A 21,813-nucleotide genomic window follows, 5' to 3' on the forward strand; every position below is an offset into this window, starting at 1 on the left:
CAGTTGTGGATATAGATGCAGCAGAAAAACCCATCTAGTATCAGTTAAGCATACAAACCGTAGCAAGAATGGGGGCAAATGAGTGATGTAACGGACTTCGAAAGTGGCATAGTAGCATTTGCAAGACATGCTGGACAAAGCATCTCTGAAACAGCAGTTCTCCTGAACTTTTCACGCACCAGTTTCAAGGGTGTAACGAACAGAAAACATCCTCTCAACGGCACTCCTGTGGAAGAAAATCGCTTGTTGATGAGAGAGGATGGCTAGAATTGTGAAAGCAGATGGGCCACAATGACACACATCACGTCAGAATACAACCTTGGTGCGCAGAACAAAATATTGCAATGGACTACTAGTCGCACTTTGTCGCAAATGGGCTACAACAGCCGACGGCAACATCGCGTACCTTTGTTATCAATGAAGAACAAGAGAGCACGGCTCCTGTAGGCACAGCAAAACTAGCACTGGACTATCAAGGATTGGAAAACAGTTGCTTGGTCTGACGAGTCGAAGTTCCTGATGCATAATGTCGATGGAAGGCTCAGAATTTTGGCGAAAACAACATGAATCCACTGACCTGTCATGTCTGATGACTACTGTGCAAGGTGGTTGGGGGCACTGTTATGGTGTGGGGAATGTTTTCTTGGCACACCCTGGGCCCACTGATACTCATAGATTCACATCCGAATGCCACATCGTACCTAAATATCATTGCTGACCAAGTGCATCCGTTCATGTTAACAGTTTATCCTCAGTCAGATGGTTACTTCCAGCAGGATAATGTGCCGGTTCACAACTCCGAATCACTATGGAATGGTTTCAAGAACACGACAATGACTTTTCTTTCCTGCAGTGACCTGCTCAGTCCACGCATCTCAATCCCATTGAACATCTTTGGGATGAGCTGGAAAGGGCTGTTTGCTGCAGGCCTGCACCTCTTGAATCTCAAGGAACTGTGTGACACACTCATGTCTGCATGGTACTCCATTCTTGCACAATGTTTTCAGCATCTTGTTCAATCCATGCCTAGACAAATTCAGGCTGTTTTGAAGGCTAAAGGAGGCTCAACACGCTACTAGGTAGGTGTATCTAATAAAGTGGCAGCACAGAGTATATATATATATATATATATAAAGAGGGGAAAAGCAACAACATTTATGCATGTCCCAAAAAATTGTTTCTGTGCATCTGCCATATTGCCAATTCATTCCTCCAACAGGCATATCTCGACAAGCAATATACAATGCTTCAACTACAATATATGGTATATGGATGCTTGTGTGTATTTATATATAATTGCCAGATTTTTGCTGGTCTGATTTTAATTAAATTTGGAATGTACTGAAAATTGTTCTAACAGTGTGAAAATCCATCCACTGGGAGTTGAGTTATTAAATGTGGAGGGGCAGACAAAGAAATATCTGCAAAATTTCTATTGGTCCAATTTTAAAGAATTTGGGATGGCCAACAAATCTTTCTAAAAGGACGAAAATATAAAATTTCATGAAAATCCATACACTGGAAGTTCAGTTACTACAAGCAGATTAGCATATATGCTAATGCATCTAAAAAGAATGAATTCTTAAAATAAAAATAATTCTGGGCAAACTTCTGTGAGACTCATCTTGAGCCATATGGCTGGAAGTGTGTGGAGATAGTAGACCTAACACTACATACAAAGCTTCGACTATGAAGCAAGAACTTTGCAGGAATGACAACCAAGTGCAACAATGTTAACATTTTGAATACTTTAAGACTTCATGAAGAGTACAAGAAATTTAAAGTATCTTTATTAAATGAGCAAATAAAGTAATGAATCACATTTAACATTATATATCAAATTTGTAAACATTAAATATACATTTTATGCTGCATCTTGTAGCCATATGACTGTATTATATCTTTATAATTAATACTTCAGTAGTATGTTATAAAATTTCAAGATGGATAAGGCACGATAACCTTTCAAGGTGTAACTTATTCTAAATATGTATATACACAAATGATATCAATATAAATATCTGTACAAAGAATAATTGTCATAGAACTATATAAAACTGTCTAGTGTTCCACTGTCTATTAATGTACCATGTTACTGGACACATTAATAGAAAATGAATCCTATCAACATTTCTTTAAATAGGATTATGTTAAAAAGCGTTTAGAACTACTTGTTTCTACATCTATTCGTTTTCTTTTTCTATGACTTAAAACCATATTTGCAGTACTGATTTTGTCCATCTTTCTGGCTTGCCACTGTTTAAAATCAAGAAGTGCCTTCTGCCCTAGTTCAAATAAATGAAGCTCTGTTCTGTCTAGTCGAGATACGAGTTTTTCATTATCTTCACCAAGAGAGTTTTGGGAGCAATCCATAATTTTGCGAAAGCGAGCCTTGAATGTCTGCGCATACATACAAAGGAAAACAGTTAATAAAAGTAAGAATACTTATGATTAAAAATTTCATTCCTAATATTCAAATTTAAATAAATGAGATATAATAAAACATTTGCTTCTGATCAAGCATTAATTTCAAGTTAATGTTTAATGCAGGGAACCAGCTGCATTAATGCAAATGACTCCCTGCAATTCATGCATAGAATCTGTGAGTGTGAAGTAGTTGCATGCAAGGGTAAAATGAGAATGGGGTATGACACAGATTGGAAGACTGAGATAATGAAAAGAGCTTCTACATGCAGATGGAATCAGCAAGCAAGTGTGAATGTTCTATTATAGGCAATTTCAATTTCCACTTATTGATTAGAGCAAGTGGGAGGGAAACTCACTACTTACTCCAATTGGGGTAAACAATTTTTAAATAAACTAGATGACTGTTACTTGCATTAGCAGGTTAGAGAAAATACTAGGGGCCGGTAAGACCATTCTACACCTGATTAATATTAGTAGTAGCCATACAGTGCAAGAAAACCACAAGTTTAATGTAAAAAGTAAATAAGAAAATAGACAAATTATGTGCTTTCCTCCTCACACAGGTAACTATCCAGTATAACTTAGAATTTATTCAAATGTCAGCCTCAACTACCTTAAGAGGTAACTTGTTCCAGTAATCAACAATTCACTGTCTAAAAGGAAACTTTCCACAATCTAGCCTAAACCTTTTCTCTATAATTTGAATTTACAGACCCACTGTTTATAACAGAGACGTGGTGTCACACAGATATAAGGAATGCAGATCTGGAATTTGGGGAGTACAATGTGTACAGAAAGGATAGACAGGATAGGAAGGGAGGAGGGGTTATGCTATTAGTTAAGAAACTAATAAAATCCAAGGAAGTGAAACCAATCGACATCGCTGGACAGTGCAGTGTTGAGTCAGTTTGGTGTGACATAAGCATTGGGAGATCAAAATTGAGAGTAGGAGTGTGTTATAGGCCTAATGACTCTGATGAGTATAATAAGAAATTGTACAGGGAAACAGAGTGGGCCAGTAAATCAGAGAGTCTTATAATGGGAGATTTTAATTTCCCAGATATTGACTGGAATTTGGGGGCTGGTCACTCACACACTAGCAAGGCTTTTGTGGATTTATTGGATGATTGTTTTCTACATCAGCATGTTTGGGAGGCAACTAGAGAGAGTAATACTCTTGATTTGATTATCAGTAGGGATTCTTCATGCATTAAGAATCTGCAGATAAAGGAACCACTAGGTGGCAGTGATCACAGTGTGCTAAAGTGGGATTTACTCAAAGAGGTAACTACCATCAGGGGTAAAGGGAAGGGTTTTTGCTTTCGCAAAGGCACGACTACGATGGTCTGAGACAGTATTTAAATTCTATACAGTGGGACCAACTGATGATGTTACCAACAGCAAATTCAAAATGGGAAGCATTCAAAGACTTTATCTTGGAGGCTACTAGGCTTTACATACCAACTAAGAAATATTGTTCAAGGTTTAGGCCTAAATGGATGTCAGATGAACTAATGAGACATATAGCAGAGAAGTAAAATGTATGGGATACATTTAAACTAATGAGTGACATGGAAGCCTATGATAGATATAAGCTGGTCTATAACCAAGTCACAAAGAAGATTAGGCAGGCAAAGGCAGATTATGAGAAATCCTTTGGCAAAACATACAAAGAAACGCAGAAAAGAGTTCTTTACCTATGTAAACTGTAGAAGGAAAGGAATGAATCAGATTGGTCTACTGAATATTGATGGTTCAACTGTTGATGATCCTGCTCAGGTGGCTAACAAACTAAATGAGTATTTTGCATCTACATTCGCACATGAGGAGTTATTCAGGAAGGGGAATGCCAGAGGTGAAGTAAACTCGGGCAGTGAGCTAGATGATTTTGTAATAACTGAGAGGAAAGTGGGGAAGAAATTGTTGAAGATAAACACAAAAAAGGCATCCGGGGCGGACGGGATCTATCCAGTTATATTAAAGGAGGCAGGAAAAAAAGTAAGCAAACCCTTAGCCATAATTATGAGAGCTTCTTTGGACTCAGGGGAGGTACCCATAGACCGGAGATGTGCAAATGTGACTCCAATTCACAAAGGCTGACACAAGTAAGTATAGACCTGTGAGTTCAACTTCTGTTCCAGGAAAAATTTTTTTTTTTTTTTTTTTTGGTAGTTATTAGCGCATCGGCTTCTGTGGTCATAGTGCACCTCCCAAGTTTTTTTGCAGTACTTTGATCCAAGCCAGAGGCAGGATTCGAACCCACGACCTTTGGGTTGCCAGGCAGGTGCTTTACCCACCCAGCTAGCCCGGTAGGCCCAGGAAAATTAATAGAGGCACTGGTTAAGGAAGCACTGCAGGATCATCTAGACAAGACTTCAAGGCGCCTCCGTAGCCAGGTGGGAAGGAGTAGCAGTGAGTAGCACATGCTTCTTGATTAGACCGGGGTTCGAGCCTGTCACCACAAAATATGGAGGATGCGGAAAAGTCAGGGAATGACCACCGCATATCCCGGAGCAATATGGCCTTAGTTGCTAATGCTCCTAAAAACCAAATATATAACTAAATAACTAACAAGACTTCAGTTATAGCTCGGATACAGCATGGTTTTGTTAAGGGAAAGTCTTGCCTGACCAATTTGATTGGATATTATGATGCAGTCACAAAAGAACTGGATGCAGAGAATAACTTTGATATTATTTATTTGGATCTTAGAAAGGCTTTTGATACCGTTGCACATGGAAGACTGCTGCACAAATTGGAGCAGTGTGGCATTGGAAGCAAATTGCTGCTATGGATAAAGGAATGGTTGAGGGGGGAGAAGACAGAGAGTGGTAATTAATCAATGTACACTGCTCATCGAGGATTAATGTTAATAGTGGAGTCCCTCAGGGTTCAGTTGGGTCCATGTTGTTTTCTGTATTTATAAATTATATTGATGATGGTATATCAAGCTTAATGTCCAAGTTTGCAGACGATATAAAGGTTGGCAGGGTTGTTAAGGACACTACTGACAGTATGCTGCTGCAACAGGATCTGGAAAGGTTGAGCAGATGGGCTGAGAGATGGTAAAGAAGTTTAACATTGACAAATGTAAAGTTCTACATATGGGAAACAGTAACCCCAGAGTAACATATCAACTCTGTGGTACTACACTGACAGTGGTAGAGAATGAAAAGGACCTGGGGGAAATTGTGCAGACAGCTATGAAGTTCTCTGAGCAGTGCAGACAGGCTGCAAGTGTAGCTCATGGTGTCTTGTCAATGATATACAGTAATTTTTCTAGCAGGGATAAGGAGGTGATTATTCCCTTGTATAAGGCAATGGTCAGGCCACACCTTGAGTACTGTATACAGGTCTGGAGGCCTCATTTCAAGAAGGATGTAGAGCTGCTGGAACGAGTACAGAGAAGGGCAACAAGATTAGTGAATGGAACAAAGGGTTGCTCTTACGAAGAAAGGCTTAAGTTTTGCAAATTATAGTATCTAGAGACTAGGCACCGGTGAGGTGATCTGATAGATGTGTATAAAGCCTTGAATGGTTTGAGCATGCTCAATGCTAACGGGATTTTACCTCTTGCTCAGAATAATCACTTGAGAGGGCATAAATTAAAATTGAGGAAAGATAGATGTAGGATAGATGTGCGGAAATTTGCCTTTAGCCAGTGGGTAGTTGGTTGGTGGAACAGATTTCCATCCCTTGTTGTGGAAGTTCATAGCCTAAATAAATTTAAGGCTCAGCTGGCCAGGTATTTCGAACGAACGGAGGGGTGAAATGGGAGTGGTTTTTTTTTTTTTTTTGGCTGATGCTGCATAAGCTTGCTTTCTTGCATCATATGCCTCTGGTAATGCTAACAGTGAAAATTTCACCTTCATTCATTTTATTACCCCCTCAAAGGTGCCTGGTTGCCAAGCTCTGTAGCCCAAGTAATCCAAGTCTTGCCTCATACGATTGTCCTTTCGTCAATCTCACCACGCAATCCCACCTTTGGACCCTTTCAAGAAGCTCAATAACCTTCTTTTTTTTTAGAGGAGGTCTCTATACCTGAAGACAGTACTCCAAGTACAGTCCTACAATTTCCATATACAATCAATCAATAAATTAAACGCAGTAAGCAGAGGGAGTAATATTTCAGCATTACAACCAGTGCAGAAGTAGGTAGATACTGAAATTTTTTTTGGAATGGCGGTGGTTCGGATAACTGATGTTCTAGTGTAGTAATAATTCGTGATTACACACAGAGTAAGTGCCGGTTATAGTGATCACGTTTGCAAATTGAATTTTGATTCTAATAAGTGGCAATTCCAATAAGCAAAAATCAACAAATACCAGAGGCTATAAAAATAAAGATATAAAGCACAAGTTTACACTTTATTACCAGTTAAATGATACATCGAAATTGGAAGAACATTATCCACAGGTTAGTAAAATAAAACATAAATTTATATTTACATACATAGCTTAATTAATATACATATTAATTAAACATAACACTTTGTAATATGATTATAATTTAAAAAGTCACTTATTTTAGATTGCTTTAAATTACCACTACAAAGTCTATTTATAGATTTTTCAATATTGTATAACAGTCTATATTCATGATCACTTGCACCAGTTTCTTCCAACGTTCTCCTCAGGACAGCTATAGCTTCATTTGTTTGTCATTTTGTAACTGGAATTCCTTCGGGTTAATCTTCATTTTCCTCCTACACCTTGGCAAAATTATCAGTAGCAGACTGGCCAATTTCTTCATCTATTGAAGCTGTAATAACTTGTAGATCACCTTCTATGTCCACCGAATCATTAAACTTCTGTTCAACCCATGTCTTTAGGCTTTTCAACATGATCAGTATCATTGTGGTAGTAGAGGCATGTGATGCAAGAAAGCAAACTTATGTAGCATCAGCCAAAAAAAAAATAAAAAAAAAAATTGACATATCTATTCCCTCTGAAAGTTTATCCAGTTCCTCCTTGAATTTACTCAAGCTATCAACTTCCACAACGACATACGGAAGTTTGTTCCAGCAATCAACTACTCGCTGGCTAAAAGCAAATTTCCGCACATCTATTTGTGACTTAGTCAACCATCATGAATAATTAAACTACATTTTTCGAAATGGATGCTAATGCAGGTTTCGGATACTTCATTCCAGGCACCCACTGTCATATAAAGTGTCTCTAGAACAGTTATCTGCTTTGTGATATCGGATGATGTTCCCAAACCCTCGTCTATAGACTGGATGATTCTTCGCCTCATATCCGATCTATAAAAGGTCTTAAAGGTTTTTATTATTCCCTGGTCAAGAGGTTGAATCAGTGACATGGCATTCGAAGGTAGAAAAACCAATTCAATGTTTTTGAAAGTCAACTTTGGATGAGCAGTTGTCCAAAACCAATGCAATGGTTTTGTTTTTCTTACCCAATTACTCTCATTTACGAAGATAACCTTCAAATAAAGAAGTTGTGACCCAAGCTTTGGCATTATTGGCATATTCAACAGGCAGCTGTTTTACTCTTTTACAACATTAGGTGATTTATTCTTGCCTATAACTAACGGCTTCGTCTTGACTGTTCCCATCACGTTGCATGCTAAAAGAACTGTAATCCTGTCCTTGATCTTCTTTCCTTCAGACACAGAGGAATTTTTAAAAATCATGCAATGGTCTGGGGTAGCCCTGTAGTACAACCCTGTTTCATCTGTATTAAAAATGTCTTCAGGATTATAAATACTTAACAGTTTGCCAAGAGGTTTTCAAGCAGGTGTCAGTTGCAGAACCATCAGAATCCTGTTTTTCCTCCATGAAGTTTTTTGCACACAATAGCATGTCTCTCCTTCCATCTTTCCAGCCATCCATCCATCCATTACCTTAAACCCTTCGTGTAGTTTTTCAGCAAAATCATTAGCTTTTTGAAGAAGAATGCTACAATTGATTGGTGCATTAAATGAGCTGGCCAAATGAACAGAGCTTCATTTGCTGTTTGGAATTTCTCTTCATGTTTCCTTCTTCAGGTTTCACTGATTGCAATGTTTATTGTGCGATGTGATTTTAATAATTTTGATAAAGATGACTGAGGCGCTACTAATTTTACTGCCGCTCCCCTTCGAGACGTATTGCCTAAGTTTAATTTATTGTACGTTTCTATAATTCATAACTTAACTTTTACACTCAAATTCACTTTTTCTGTTCGCTGACATTTTTTTTTTTTTTGGATAGTAAAATTTAAAACATAGTAAAAAGGATGTGTCAATCAATAACAAAGCACAAGGCACACACAAATTGAAACTAACATGGCACACGCAAGTGAGACGAAGTTTAGATATAGAAATGAAGAGCAGATTTCAGCAAAGGGGAAGTACACATTTCACCATAATAATGGGAAAACACAGAATTCCAACTATCGGTATTATCGCAAATGCAATAAGATAGTTTTTAAAAAAAAGAGAAAAAAAAGCAATGAATTTCATGTGTGAACAGAGAACACTTTCTGCACATCAGCCACTTGCCCATTGCAGCAAATATATCTAGTGCTCCAATACAATATATTGACAGCCTAGGTGATTTGTATGAAAAAAAATAAAAATAAATAAATAAATAAATAATAAAATAATATTAATTGCCAGATTTCTATTGGTCCAATTTTAATTTAATATAAAATTTTGCAAAATTCATTCATTAGGAGTAAAGTTATGTCAAAAAAAAAAGAAAAAAAAAAGCCTCTGTAAAAATATATATCCATGAAAAAAGCAACCAAAACAAAGAGAAACCATAAAAATGTATACAAATGAAGCCACAAGGGCAAAAAAAAAAAAAAAAAAAAAAAGATGATTGATAAGAAGGTCACATGATTAACCCCGGGGGCTCATCTGGTGAGTATGGGCTTGGCACATCCAGGATCCTGAGCTACAGATCATCGTTCTTCTCTTCCTTGGTGGTTACCTTCTACTTCTGACACACATTCTCTCTCTCTCTCAGGGTAACTTGGAATTTTTTTTTTTGGCTGGTGCAGCAAAACCCTCAGGCTTCCTTGCACCATACAGCTAATGATAATAATAATATGGTCAAATTAAAAATCAAACATCACTGAGTACGTAGCATTAACAAGCGACTGCCAAAGAGCTGACTACTGACATACACTAAGTGTTGCCTTCACAGCACTACAAACTTTATTGTAGTGCAGTTTTTCTGTTCTTATATTTGGCAGTTTATTGTTTATTAGAAAAACATTTGAGCCTAAAAGCAAGCAATGTTTCTGGAATTGATGGAATAATTCCAGAAACATTTCTTCATTGATGGAGTAATTTTGAGGGAGGCAGTGAGAGATAGAATGCTTTGAACCATTAAGACTAATTATGAAGGTATTATTTTACCTAAGTGTCAGTGAATATCAATCCAATAAAGGTGGTTATTGTACTAGCAATAGCCATATAGTGCAATGAAGCCACAGGCTTTTGCTACACTGGTCGGGGGGAAAAAAAGGAAGAAAACACAAACTTTTACTTCCCTCCTCACATACAACAGTGGACCAAGAACTGATCCAGGGGGGACCTCACTTCTGACTCTACACCAACCTGAAGAATATCCATTAATCACAACTCTCTGCCTTCTGCCCTGCAGCCACCCAGCAATCCACCTTAGAATTTTTCCAGCAATTCCAACATGTTACAGCTTATACAATAAGCTCTCATGAGGGACTGAGTCAAATACCTTGCTAAAATCCAAATAAACTATTTGAAATTATTCCCTACATCCAGCTGTAGTAACTGTGTCAAAATAGCTTACTAAGTTAGTTAAACATCATTTTTCCTTAACAAAACCACAATGAATGTTGTGCGTTATTAAGAGGTTGAATCAGTGATGAGAGGTAAGATCTTCCCTACCACTCAAGTTTGCTAACCAGTCTGTAGTACAGTGGGGCCCCAACATCTGACAGTAATTTGTTCCATAAAACCCATTGTATGGCGAAACCAATAATACGTTGATTTCCTGTAATTCATTCCAAACTCTTGACAGGTGACCTCAACAACACATGAAGTAGGTATTTCTTATATGTTATACTTCATTTTTACATTAAAAATGAGTGTTTTATAAAAATTATTTAATAGTCGTAAAACATCTTAAAATAAAAAAACAAAACAAAACAAAAAAAAAAAAAAAGTTACCTTAAATTTGCCTTAAACTTGAAGTGCACAGATGATGAAATCAATGGCAGCATAGTGATGGTGGGACTATATCAGGCATCAGATGTCTTTTCAGTCTTTTGTCACTGCTGGCAAAGAAACTCTCCAAAGTGGATTGTTTTTGACAACTTTTTTGTAGCTTCCTGGAGTAAGACATGACTTTGTCTTCCGTTTTGCTCATCACGAGTTCAGTGTTTTCAATGTTGAGGTGTTTTTTTACCACTTCTCTTAAATGCTCCCAACAAGAAATGACAGTTTTAAACTCTTCAGCTGATACTTTCTGAGTGTCTTCTTCTTCCTCTTCAGTGTCACTCTAATTTTCTCCAACTCCTGTAGCTCCTCTGTTGTTAGCTCATGCTCATCAGTAAGGTCCTCCACATCCTCTTCGTCAATCTCCAGACCCATTGATTTACCAAGAGTGACAATTTAATTGTCAAAGCACCATCATCTTCAAATCTGTTAATGTTATGGATAATTAAAGGCCAGATGTTTTTTTGGGCTGAATTTAAGCACCTTGTGGAAACATCATTCCAAGAACTTATAATCAGCCTCACACAGTCCAAGATGATGAACTTCAATCTCCAAAAATCTTTGAGGGTGACAGTATTTTCACCAGCAGTTGCTGTAAAGCAACTTTCGAATTTTCTTGGTGTAGATTTTCTCGAAGTTTCCAATCACTTGCTGGTCCATTGGTTGAAGGAGTGATGTTGGGTGGCAAAAATTTGACTTGAACAAAGTCAAATTGTGTCTCAAGAGATTGAACAAGGTTGGGATCATGGCCTGGCACATTATCCAGCATGAATAGTGCCTTCACAGGAAGCCTATTTTTCTCAAGGTAACTCTGCACTGAAGGACTGAAAACTTCAAGGGTCCATTCACTGAAGGCATCTTGTCACTGTGCCAAAACACTTCCAGCATGACTTTATCAAACTTTTGTTGTTTAAATACTCTGGGGTGGTAGAGTGATACACAAGCAAAGACTTCGGCTTAAAATCTAGTAAGACATTGGTGCCCAAAAGGAGAGTTTTTTTTTTTTTTTTTTTTTGGTAGTTGTTGGCGCATAGGCTTCTGTGGCCATAATGCACCTCCCCCAAAAGGAGAGTGAGCCTAGCTTTCATAAGCTTATGTCCAGGTGAACTAGCCTCATCCTTAGCGATGTACGTTCTCCTGGGTATTCGCTTCCAGAAAAGGCTGGTATCGTCAATGTTAAAAACCTGCTGGGTAAGATAACCCTCATGATCAACAAATTCTTGGTTCAATTTTAAAGGCCTCATGGAGAAGTATCCAGTGCTTTTTTTTTTTTTTTTTAAATCAGCACTGGATGCCTCTCCATGCCTTTCAACACTTGATATTCACCCCTTTTTTTGAAGTGCTTGAACCAGCCTTGCTGGCTTTAAGGCCTTCAAGGCATACAAGCACTGCCACTGGTTGACGGATCTTTAAATTTCAGATCATCATAGATTTGCTTAGCACGTTCGCAGATAAATTGTCCAGGCGTTGCATCACCCTTTCTTCTGCTTTTCCCTAATCCATATCAACAAAAGCCTTTCCAGTTCCACAATAAAGTCTCTTCCCTATTGCACCGATCTAGGATCATCACTAACTTTAATGCTCTTTAGAATATCCTTTTGTTTAAGTATTGTAGAAGTGGTCGATTGAGGAAACCATACTCATGTACTAATTTTTACTCAGTCATGTTTTTTAATCATCTCTTACTTCACTTTAATAGAAATTTTATTCTTAATTTTAGGAGCCATGGTTATTTAATTTCAATTTATTTAATTAACAAATTAAAAAACCACAATTAAATTACTGTAATTACGCATAATTAACAAAAGTACGCTGAACAAGCCAGTGGCGTATCAAGGTATCATTGTAAGGGGGGAGACCATGGCGACCAGGCTTTTGAGTTTTTTTTTAGAATGCCTCTTGCCCCCCTCTAACAACCCTAGAATACACCCCTGGAACAAGTGCATCAAACAGGAGATAAAGAAACTCTCCAAAGTACTGTAGCACGTGGGAATGTTTGTTGAATAATAACAAAGATGCTAACTGGTTGAGAACAATCATACGAGTGATGTTCTGTGTGCCACACATCTGAAAATTTCCACCCACATATCATTCCAGCTATATTGGAAACCCATCAACTCCTGAAAACATCATTGTCCTTAATATAAAAGATTGTATGGAAGGTATATCAGTTCCTGAGAATATTGGATGTTGAAGTCATCTTAAGTCGAGGCCCCACTGTATTTATTATCCTATCACAGCAAACGTCCATGTCTTCCTTGTAATATAAGGCTAACTGATGCTAATTTTTATTCTATAGCCTTTCCCTCTGTTATTGTAACACATGCTACAAAAACAAGCTCCTTTTTGCCACTTTTCACATCACTCAAAAAAAAAAAAAAAAAAAAAAAAATCTTATTCCGAGATCATTCAAACTCCTCTCTTAATAAACATGCAAACAAAATATAGTACATTTTTCATTCAACATTCAGTTTAAACAAATGGCAAAGCATTTAAGCCTTCTACAAAATTTTTAAACTCAGTATGTTCATATATTTATGATTTTCAAGACCATTTCAAATATACTTTACATAATTCATTGATTTATGTGTATGTAATAGAAGCATTTTTCCAGTATATGATGTCATTTCTCCCATGTTTTCAACTAATAGTATACATAATTTTTATAGATGGCATCATGAAAGCAACTTTGGAAATCAGATGAGATGATCAGAACTATTAAGATTGTCTGACTTCAGAACTGGAATTTGCATACTGTGAAAAAAAAGAAAAAAAACTCGATGAAATTGAATTAAGTGAAAAATAAATTAGATATAGAGCGAACCCTCAATTTAACAGACAAGAAAAAATTTGCCTGTCACCAAAGTGTATTTTCAGTGTTCTCGTGAGAGAGGGAAAACTGGAAACTCACAAATTGTAGCAGCTAACAGCAAGTGTTCCTCATTTACAGTGCACCATCATGGCTCCAAAATATTAGCAAAAAAGAGAGAGTATGTGCACCTTTTTTGTGCAGATATTAAAGTTGTTAGAGAAGTTAGACTCTGGTTGTCAGGAATATGACATGAAAAAAAATATATATATATAACAAGCTCAATAAAAAATTTATGACAAAACTTTACAATACTTTATCTGATATCAAAATTTAATCATCTTATTTCAACTTTAACTGATTTATGAACCAGATAATTTACAGTATGCTAAGAACACACAAGAATTACAGAAATAAATTCATGTTGTGATAACAGAATATTTACCATATTTTAAAAATCACATAATTTCATCATATATTATGTGTAATATAATTATATATATATGAACATATTTATATATGGCTGTAATAAAAATTTAGCACAATGAAAATAAGTAGAGTAAAGGACATATAATGACCAAAATCATCAATATTCCAGGGCACTCATATGAACCCTCATGGTTTCCATATTATGGAGGAAGAAAGAGGAAGGAAAATATAAGGAAATATATTGAATTTAGATGTCTGAATTTTCAAGAAATACAGAGATGTATATCAAGTTATCAATTTCAAAAAGGCACATCCATTGCTTAATACAATACAGGGAGGAACTGCTAAATTCAGTTAAGTAGCATTCTTATTGGCTGATGACATGGCATTACTGGGAGGTGCCAGTGATGTGGAATGACAGTTAAAACTGGCTTCAAGAATGAAATCAGATAGGATAATTTTGAATTAACACGTCATTTTCTGAAATGATTAAAATGCTGTCACAACCATTTTCCTTTCAATACGTAGCTTACTTTTATTACTGAAAGATAAAAGCAAGTTCCAAATTATCTGTTTATTAATTTTTAAATTTGTGGTGGGTGAAGGCTAAAAATGTATTTATTAAGGTTGTTAATGCTAACTGCCTGTGACTGGTGTATATATATATATATATATATATTTGGAGCCCTGGTTGTAGAGGTCTGCATGGGCCCAGGCCGGGTAACATGAACAATGTTTGGGCTCGGGTAGGGTACAACTAATCTTAATGAATTGTTTTTTAAAACATTTCGGACTTTTCTGGGTTACTGTATTTCCCCATGTATAAGACGCACCTTAATTTTGGGGCCCGAAATTTGAAAAAAAAAAAAAAAAAAAAAATGTATTACATAAAGTTATTGAACTCAAGTTTTATTCATCATAGAATTCATACAACTCATCACTGTCAAAACTCCCATCCATTAGCTTGTCCTCATCTGTGTCTGATGACGAATCACTGTCTTCATATATTGCCTCGTCCTCAGTTTCATCTATGGCATTTGAAATGCCACACTTCTTAAATGACTTGACAACGATCTCAATCTTGATATTATCCCAGGATCTTTTCACCCAGGTACAAACTCCTCCTATAGTTGGTTTCTTCACTCTTCCTGCTGGTGTCAAATTGTCCCTAGAAGACTTCATCCATTGGTTCCATTCGTCTCTCATGGCAGCTTTGAAGGGTTTGTTAATGCTGACATCAAGTGGTTGGAGCTGGGATGTCAAGCCTCCAGGTATGACAGCAAGTTTTGTTTTTTTGCTCTGCAGCAATCTTCTTTGTATTTTTTGTTATGTGTGCCCTGAACTGATCAAGCACCAATAGGGCAGGTTTGCGTAAGAGCCCACCTGGTCTTCTGCTCCAAACTTTCTCAAACCAGATCTTCATCCCATCCTGATCCATCCAACCCTTGTCATGAACGTGGACAATCACTCCTCGAGGAATGTCTTCTTTTGGCATTGTTTTGCATTTGAAAATCAGCATAGGAGGCAGCTTGGTTCCGTCGGCACAACAAGCTAGAACAACTGTATAATGGCTCTTTTCATGTCCACTTGTCTTCACAGTTACAGTTTTCACCCCCTTCTTATCAACAGTTCTGTTACTTGGGACATCAAATTGAAGGGGGACTTTGTCCATATTTGCAATCTGTCCCAACTCAAACTGACGTATCTTCGACATTGAATGACGAAACGATGAAATTCAAGGACCTTCTGCTCATAGCTTTGAGGCATATTTTGGGCGAGTCTGGTGCGTGTATGCATGCTTAGTCCATTCCGTTTCATGAACCTGAAGCACCAATTGTGTCCTCCTTTGAAATCAGTAATTTCGTTTTCATCAGCAATTCTTCTTGCCTCAAGGCGCCCCCGTAGCCAGGTGGGAAGGAGCAGCAGTGCGTAGCACACGCTTCTTGATTAGACCGAGGTTCGAGCACGTCACCACCAAATACGGAAAGGTCAGGGAATGACCACCGCATATGCCGGAGCAATATGGCCTTAGTTGCTAATGCTCCTAAAAAAAAAAAAAAAAAAAAAAAAAAATCTTGCCTCATGCTGAACCATCTTTGTGGACACAGGAATTTCAATTGCCCTTTGCTCTTCAATCCATATCTTCAATTCCCTCTCTAAATCAGGCCATTTTGCTGACTTGCCTCTCATGGCCTTCTTCTGCAGTGGCGTTTTCAGTAGGGTTTCTTCTTCCCGTAGCCAGTCTCAGATTGTTTTCTCAGTTGGAGGAGGACCAAACTTGCATTTTTGTTTAGCCTGCATAACATATAACCCAGTCTGGAGATACGCTTATATGGACGTAATACTCATCAACCCGCACTGGACCAGCGTGGCAGATTATGGTCCATTTCCCTCAGCATGAATTGTTGAGGAGGCTTCCATCCTGCAGTGGGTTGATAATGGCTGCACTTTACTTTTTTTTTTTTTTTTACTCATACAATCCCCCAAAACTTCTGATTTGCTTGGGTAATTATGACCAATATCTAACAGGAGGTGGCTGATGGTCCTGCAGTGAACTGGTAAAAGGCTGATGAAGATGAAGACAATGGCTTGAAAACTTATCCTGCAAAACTTGTTTAAGCATGTGGAGGGAAGGGAATAGTTAAAAATGTTATTAACTGCAATTCCTAATTTATTATTTATTTTGATTTTAGAACCCTACTGACATCTCAAACAGACCACAAAATGCAAATCACTTCCACCCTACTGAAGTTTCAAACCCCCCCCCCCACATTATGCAAATCTGACTGCAATTCTCAGAAAATTCTAGGGTGTGTAAAGTGGGTGTTACAAAACATTAAAGACACACATTTATTTACAAAAACCTTTAATGAACATTATATACAGCATTTACATAAAAGAAACAAATAATTACATGCAAGCATACCAATTTACATATATTTGAACCATACTCTATCTCTCTCTAATCAACTATTCTCAATTTACAAATTATTAACATCAGTTTGAATCAGTTGTATTTTACTTAATATGAGTCTTCGATGATTACTCAATCATTCTCTGCCATTACCAATTTTTATCACTATCATCAGTAAAACTCATTTCAGCTTTTATTACTTTGTTAGATCTCTTAGCTTTTAACCCATGAAATTTATTACAACTTACATCAGTAATATTTACTACAAATCACTCATTCTACCTTACTTACTCTCTAGTTATAATCTTAGTCATCCCTCTTTACTCTTGAGGTTTCTCTCTAAATAAAATTTCTTTCTCTTTACACCTCATCTGATATATTATATCTTGTGTTGGCACCTGGCCTAAATTAATGATATAGGTTAACGTATCCTTACAATACTATGCCTATAAATATAATTTCTTTACCTTTATACTATCACTTCCTTTTTATTACCCCTGTACCACCCTTACATTATTTCATAATCCTTAACATTCATAAGAAATTATCTCAACCTTAGTAACTTACTTGCCTAATACAACAGGAATGTTCTTTTTTTTGAAGGAATATCACTCAATTCCTTACAGAACTATGTTATGAGTCCTTGAGTTCAGGATTCATGAAAAAAAAAAAAAAAAGAAAAAAAGAAAAAAAAAAAAAAAGAAAAGGAACAGACTTACATTCTGGAATGGCTGCTACTTCCAATTTCCTTTGAGGCAGACAGGCTTTCTTCCTTTTCTTGGGCACACTGCCTTCCAATGCCGGACCAGACTCTTTCTCTTCTTGGCTCACCTATCTGCACAACTGGCCATTACCACTGCCTTCCGATGCCAGACCAGGCTTTCTTTCTTGCACGTTTACATTAACCTTAAACTTAACCACCGCCTTCACGGCCTATCACTGCCTTCCGATGCTGGACCAGGCTTTCTTTCTCTCACGTTTTTTTCCCTTTTTCTTCTTCATCCTGTTACCATGAGATGTGAACTCTGACTAACAAAAAATCTACTCCTCTTTCAAACCGAAAACTCATGACCCTTTTGACCACAGGGAAGTCAGATACAGAATGGACACTTGCTCAAAATTACTCCCCCAAAACTTTACTCTTTCCCTCAAGTTTGGAACGCCTCCCCCAAGGACTCCAGTCAATCCCCATACTGTTTAATTTTTTCATTCCTTCCTATTTGCTAAAACAACTCACCCCAGCTGTCTCCCTAGTGCACAATCCAACCCTTCTCTAGAAATTTCTTATTTTTTTTCACATGGCAGTATGGCCATTTCATGTTGCCGGTCACCTACAAAATGCTCATTTTCGTGTTCACACTTTTCTCTGCTGAATATGGCCAACTTGCCAAATATCAGTCACCCTGATGGTGTTTCTTTTTGATGTGAACACTGGATGTCCACTAATTTCCTGTTTACTTCCTAACAGTGGCTTAGATCAAAAGAGATGCTTCGTAATCCCATTTCACTGTGCTATTGTTCTTGCCCTCAGCAACTCTTTCATTCCTGTTCTCAAATGGCACCTTCTTTCTTAGTCATTGCGTTATCTCTGTTTGTCCTCTTTATTATTTAAATTACTTGTTTACCTTTAGCCGCCATTTTAATTCACGTCTAAAACTGTCCATTCCTAAATCCAGTTTCTTCAAACTTTAACCTTATTTACATTAAAACTAAATATCCAATCTTAATACTTACTATCTTTAACTTAATCAAGGGCATTAATGCTAATTCTCACTTTCCATTGCCCTTCCTGGATTTATTTTAGCAAAACAAATATTTCTATTTTAATTTTACATCTTACAAGTGACCAACTTATTATGTTGGTGGCAAAGTATCATACTGTGGTCTCAAAATGACTACAAAACAGATTCTTCTAGTTATTTGAATTCTTCTGCAGGATAGTATAAGTCTCATAAAATATTTCATTAGTCAAAACATGAATTACTTTATGCATTTAGGCCATAAATAAAATAATTCTACATATAACTTTCATATACAAAATATGATTCTAATCTTGGCTTATGAAGAATATGCCTGTGCTCAAATGTTTTACTGATTTCAGAAATTGCAGATATTAGAGGATAAGCCTTCTATGCCTTGATATTAGATATAGTTGAGTTAATATTAAATATTTTCATCAATGCATTGCAGTTCTTCCCTTTCCTTTCTTGTCATTTCAAATTTTTCTGTTAAGATGAGCACAACTTTTCCTCTTCCTTTTTTCTCCAGTTTGTAATGAGTATGATTTTTGGAGCCATTTTGAAAGAACGCTGAAACGATTTTATAATAATAACTGAAAAACCAAGCAATTATTCCTAAATTTTTGAGATCAGCAAGCTTTCAAAGTATGTACATCGGCAATCAATTATTAGAGCCAGTAGCATTCCTAATAGCGGTGAACCATGAGTGAACAAGCAATTCTGGGAAATTATGAAGCAAAGCGGCATCAACCAATGACAGATAGTAATGATATTTTTGCAAGGTAATTAAATGTAGTGTTATAAGGGAGGTGACAGCTCTGGATCAAAAGTGCTATGATGGAAAAATATGAAAAATGCTATTTGCTCCAGTTTTCTGGAAGATGGGTGCCAGATAAATGAACTTTTACTATGAATAGTAAATAGTATAAGTTCATGATAAATGAACTTATAGTATGAAAATAACTTATTATTTCTCTCACCCTGTTACTATGAAAAGTGTTATGTGCTATAATCTAATTCAACATCTCTTCCAAATTTTTTATTTTTCAATGTACTGGCTGGTGTCCCAAATTCCACGGTACTGTCACAATCTTTCTTCATACCTTTCTCTGCTTCTTTAACAATCTGTGTCTTCTCTAAAGTTCTTATATTGTAAATTACTTTCATTGATAGTTTTAATTACTGAACAAAAATGAAATACTACTTAAAAATACTGCTCTCTGCATGATAGCAAAGACATTCCAATGAGTAATGTCTATATGAAGTTTCTTATTTTATTTACTATTGCTAAACAATGAACGAGGCAATGCAAGCTCTAATGAATTAGAGAGCTCATGCAGATCGGGAGGTGGAAAAGGTAGAGCAAAAAATAGTCAAATTATTATAATTTGTTACTTTTGCAACACTGTTAACTCGTGACAGAGCACCATTAAGATCTGATAGCATTAACAGTGTAGGAGTACAAATGCAGAAAATATGAAAGATAACAATAACCAGAGAGCCAGCTGTGTTTTACCACTGGCCAGCAATTCTATTCTTGTTTACCAGGATAACATCAATTTTATGAGTGTTTTGGTTATTTGGTAAATATTTATTTCCTAACATTTATAACCTACACAAATTCAAATGTGATGTTAACAATAAAAATATTACAATGTTTAAACAACCTTTTATGTTTGGAATTGCCAAAAAAAAAAAAAATAAATAAATAAAATAAATAAAATAAAAGTTTGTACTTATTTATATTCATCAGTGTATTACATAAACAAAACAAAAAAAATCTATGTAAAGGTATGAGGAAAGTGGAATTACCTGAAGGAGAATTTTCATAATATCTTCTATTTCTGGATGAGGAAATTTAATGAGATGTAATCCAAAGTGATAAAAATATGGACCCATTTTGTGCAAATTAACAACAGTGGCATCAGCATTTAATATTTCTCTATAGGCTTCCCTATATACTTTAGGAATTTCAATCGAAACTATACCACGACTATATAAGGTGTGAGCAAGCCAAAGGGGAATATCCATTTTGATACCAGGAAGTATATCAGGACTATCTGCAGAAGGATCTAGAAATCCTATTAAGAAAAATGGATTCATTAACAAGGCTCAAAAATACTGATTAAATTATATAAGCATGGAAAAGTAGAGGTTAAGTGTTTCTCATTTTAACAGAAATGCAACTTGGTTGCTTTGATAGCTATCTGGTAGACCTGTTAAAATATGCTGATTTGGCTTTGCATTATTAACACCTACCTAATAACTAATGGGCCATATTTGCCTGTAATAAAGTCTGTACAAATCTTGACAAGGCATCCACAAGGTGCTGCAGGGCGCCTTGTGGTGGTACCACCCATGCATTCCACAATGTGTCCAGTAAGTAATGCCCACACAATGTTAGTGGATTTTTTTTTTTTTTGGTAGTTGTTGGTGCATCGGCTTCTGTGGCCATAATGCACTTCCCAAGGTTTTTGCAGTACTTTGATCCCGAAGCCCGGGATCAAAGCCCGAGGCGGGATTCGAACCCGCGACTTTGGGTTGCCAGGCAGGTACTTTACCCACCCGGCTAGCCCGGTCGGCATGTTAGTGGATGGTCGTAATGTTAATCAACTGCTTCCAATAGATCCCAAACATGCTCAACTGGGTTTAGATCAGTTGAGTTGGGCAGCCATGGGAGGATAAAGAATTGATTGTCATGTTCCTGAAATTAGCAACCTGCCAAGCCTTGTGGCATGGCACATTGTCTTATTGGTAGATGCCAGTTGTCTGGATGTTGTTGTTATTTGGTTTTTAGGAGCATTAGCAACTAAGGCCATATTGCTCTGGGGATATGTGGTGGTCATTCCCTGACCATTCCGCATCCTCCGTATTTGGTGGTCACGGGCTCGAACCCCAGTCTAATCAAGAAGCATGTGCTACACACTGCCACTCCTGCCCACCTGGCTACAGAGGCGTCTTGTCTGATGCACTATCACCATGAAGGTTTGTTTGTTTGTTATTTGGTTTTTAGGAGCATTAACAACTAAGGCCATATTGCTCCGGGGACATGTGGTGGCCATTCCCTGACCTTTCCGCATCCTCTGTATTTGGTGGTCACGGGATCGAACCCTGGTCTAATCAAGAAGTGTGTGCTACGCACTGCCACTCCTGCCCACCTGGCTACGGAGGTGCCTCACCATGAAGGGGAGTAGTGTACTTAGTTGGTGACAATAGAAAGATAGTCATTCCCATTGAGCTGTTGATTAATTGTGATTAGAGAACCTAGGGCATGCCACAAAAACAG

At 37.0% G+C, this 21,813-nt stretch overlaps 1 protein-coding gene across 2 annotated transcripts in view; it reads right to left on the reverse strand.

The window, feature by feature from the left end:
- Positions 1-2,069: 2,069 nt before the first annotated feature.
- The window catches only part of Psf3 (DNA replication complex GINS protein Psf3), a 30,348-nt gene continuing 10,604 nt past the window's right edge, over positions 2,070-21,813 (reverse strand). For both annotated transcript variants that reach the window (XM_090368904.1, XM_090368905.1), the window contains 2 exons: positions 20,340-20,608; positions 2,070-2,400 (listed from right to left, as the gene is read on the reverse strand). In XM_090368904.1, the coding sequence (XP_090225030.1) occupies positions 2,146-2,400; positions 20,340-20,608 (524 nt within the window). In that variant the 3' untranslated portion in view covers positions 2,070-2,145. The remainder of the gene's footprint in view (positions 2,401-20,339; positions 20,609-21,813) is intronic.

This window comes from Mastigoproctus giganteus, chromosome 2 (assembly GCF_048544385.1).
Source record: "Mastigoproctus giganteus isolate SK-2022 chromosome 2, ASM4854438v1, whole genome shotgun sequence".
Classification (NCBI taxonomy): Eukaryota; Metazoa; Arthropoda; class Arachnida; order Uropygi; family Thelyphonidae; genus Mastigoproctus; species Mastigoproctus giganteus.